Source organism: Antrostomus carolinensis, unplaced genomic scaffold (genome assembly GCF_000700745.2).
Source record: "Antrostomus carolinensis isolate BGI_N321 unplaced genomic scaffold, ASM70074v2 scaffold48583, whole genome shotgun sequence".
NCBI lineage: Eukaryota > Metazoa > Chordata > Aves > Caprimulgiformes > Caprimulgidae > Antrostomus > Antrostomus carolinensis.
In genome coordinates, this window is record NW_010305373.1 from 8200 (window position 1) to 11313 (window position 3114).

Sequence of the window (3114 nt, forward strand, 5' to 3'; positions counted from 1 at the left end):
AACCTACCCAGACATCTAGAAATTGTCTATCTGCCTCTGAGTATTTGATCATTCTTGGAACAAAAATAGTGCAATAAAAGGTAATATTAATCACTGAAGGCTGTGAAACTCTGCAGAGAAATCAGAAGTATCCACTTGTGAAGACTAACATCACAAGAGAAAGGGATCCAGTATTTACAGCATCCAGTGGAGAATTCTGGAAAGCCCTGAATGTGATCTGTGTCCACTAAGGAAAGCCACACGGTTCTCTCTGGAGCTGAGGAGGAACAGAGATGCGGTATTCACTGCTGAGCTCTACAGCCTCCCTGTAGTTGAGCCCCTCCAAGAGGGACAATAATAGCAACATAAATTTCAAGGCAAAGCCCCTACATGGTAACCCTGGATGACATAAGCCAAAGTTTCTGGTGTTAAACTGATAAACCAAAGCCAAAAAGAAGTCTTCTGAAGGACTCCTTCCATGAGTGATTAACCTTGGCAAATCAGATGTCTACCAGATAGTGCAAAAAGGGCAAGAGAGGGCTCTGATACCCTTCAAACTCCCAGTAGTGTAGAGAAAAACAGCATCCAGACCACATCTTTGTCAAAGACTGCTGTTGGACCTCTACTGGCAATGGACAGCGCTAGAAGAACTTGTGTACTGCACCGGTTTATGAATGGACACTGGAGTTTTTGTGGCTGGGGGGGGTGTGAATTCAAAGGAGCCAGTTTCAGTAACTTCCTGCAACACTTTTAGAGGAGCTCTGGAATGTTTCAACGTGATTGGGCTGGAGTAGAGAAATTAAGCAAAACTGGGACAGCACAGAATTGTGTGTTCTTGGAAACCTATTCAGAGCGATCAGAACCAGCAGCCCAACACCACTGCCCAGGAGCCTTCTCCAATGCAGAAAACCAGTGCAGACAGTACCTCAAATCTAACAACAACTGTCTTTAGGAGAAGGTATTAGATCCCTGTCTGTGTTGGGTCTGCATTTTAAAGGGATCTTAAACCATGTAAGATTGCTCCAGCAATTAACACGCACTACGTATGAGTCCCTGGGTAAGGCACAGTCCTCTCAGATGGCATACGTGACAGGAACGTGATCTTCAGAGGTCACTGCTCTCTACAGGTATCACAAAAGTTAACTGTTGCTTTGAGAGAAGTTTTTCTTGCCCAGCAGGAAAAAGGAAATTGCTGATTTAGATTAGTTTGTAGAACTTGGCAAAACGCAAGTAAATTGGAAGTTAAAATTATTAAATAAAGCTATACTGACCTCTATATATCATCTTATTCCAGCAAGGCTCTGAGAACATGATTAAAAATCTATCAAGCTCATAATCCTTAATTGTGATATCATGTCTCAGCATCATAAATATCTTAAATACTGCTGTAACCTATGCAAGTACCACACAGTTTTGTTGCTGAAAGAACACAGATAAGTGCGCGCTGAAGCGCGTCTTTAACAAGACTTGAAAAGATTATTTTCAGAATGAAGTGACCAAAACTTACCTAACAACTCTGGTTCTCATGGTGGTGTTAGCTGGCCACTTGTTTTGAACAGACTTCTGTAGGCACCCATAAATATACCTCAATGTCCTGCAAAAATTAAATAGACAGAATCAAAAAAGCTGGTCAGGAAAGATCTAGACCAACCTAGAACTATTATCAAATCTACGTTTATAATTTAGGCATAAGCTTTACATTTACTTTAGCTAAGAGTTAATTTGTAAGTTAATAAATTTATAAAAAGTCAATTTGTAAATTTATAAATTTATATTAACAAGTAAATTTATAAATGGCAAGAACAAAAATTAATACACAATTCTATATGCAATTCAGTGATTATTCATATGTGCATTAAATATTTTGTAACTGTGTTTCCTGTTCCTTAACTAGTATTTCCTTTTGAAAGACAATTTTGATGGTCTGACTTCTTAATTTTTTTTTTTTTTTTAATTTTTATCTTCTTAACTAAACTATTTTCCATAAATAACTATTTAAACTATTAAATACTTTAAACTATTCTTTCCATAAATGAGGGTTAGGTGTTTAAAGTTAAGCAACCACCTCTCCCATTAAAAAAAAAGGGAAAATTATGGTGTATTTCAGAGAACGTTGAGAGCTTCATCATATACTGAAAAGGAGAGCAACTTTTAATGCTAACCTTGCCAGAAATAACACAAAAGAAACACTTCTGTGGTATTCTGCCATCTCAAAATTGAGGATTTTATTTAGTTTGAAAGCTAATGACATAGTGAAACAAAACTTTCAGTACTATCCGCTTTTTCTTGGATGTTTCAAATCTAGACTAGGAGTACATTCTTCTAGCAATTAAAAAAAAAAAAAGGGAAACAAAAATATAACTTCTGCATTTCCCTAGCAGACAGAAGCAATCAGAGCATGGTATCGTTCTACTACCACTATGTGCTTGTATTTTTAATGTACTGTTAATAATTCCACCTTCCTTCTCAGAGGAGAAGGACTGGAAATAATTTATTATCAACTTAAATATATATAATTGACTGCTAACCAGTACTGTCTTCTAACTTTTTGTGGAAATATGAGATTTGACTATTTTTATTTTTTTATTATTATTTTTTTATTATTTTATTTTTATTATTCTTCTTTCCCTGACCTCTTGGCTTTAGCAGCTTCTCCTTCAAAGAAAAGCCCATGTGCTAGCCGGAGGCTTCTGAAAAAAACACTATTAATTCCTGCAAGTGGTCTGTTTTTTGGTTTTTTTTTGCCATTTATATTCCTCTGTGTGCATACAGCAACCCTAAATTAGTCTAATGACTGATTAGTATCAGATGAATCATTAAGAACAGCATTTTAAGGTGCAAAGTAATTAACACAAACTGGAATTCTCAAATACAAATCTGAACAGAAATATGCAAACTTACGGAGGCAGTATCTCTGCAGCCATGAATATTTTCTCCACCAATTCTGAAAGTATACTGAGTAGATGTGCCAAATTAGTGTTTACATCTTCATTCTTTTCTAACTTTGAGGGATTTAACTAAAACGAAAAGAGTTAAAGGTTATGTTTCTTCTTCTAACTAGAACTACACAGATATTTTCATAATTTTACACACTGAAAACTACTTCAAAGTAAATTAAATCACAGAATCACAGAA

At 35.8% G+C, this 3114-nt stretch overlaps 1 protein-coding gene across 1 annotated transcript in view; it reads right to left on the bottom strand.

Annotated features, from left to right (window-relative positions):
* The window catches only part of LOC104522465 (ras GTPase-activating protein 1-like), an 11198-nt gene extending 8193 nt beyond the window's left edge, over positions 1-3005 (bottom strand). Inside the window, exons 1-2 of the mRNA XM_010164766.2 lie at positions 2881-3005; positions 1487-1573 (exon numbers count right to left, since the gene is read on the bottom strand). Coding sequence (XP_010163068.1) covers positions 1487-1573; positions 2881-2903 — 110 coding nt within the window. The 5' untranslated portion in view covers positions 2904-3005. The remainder of the gene's footprint in view (positions 1-1486; positions 1574-2880) is intronic.
* Between the last annotated feature and the right edge of the window lie 109 nt (positions 3006-3114).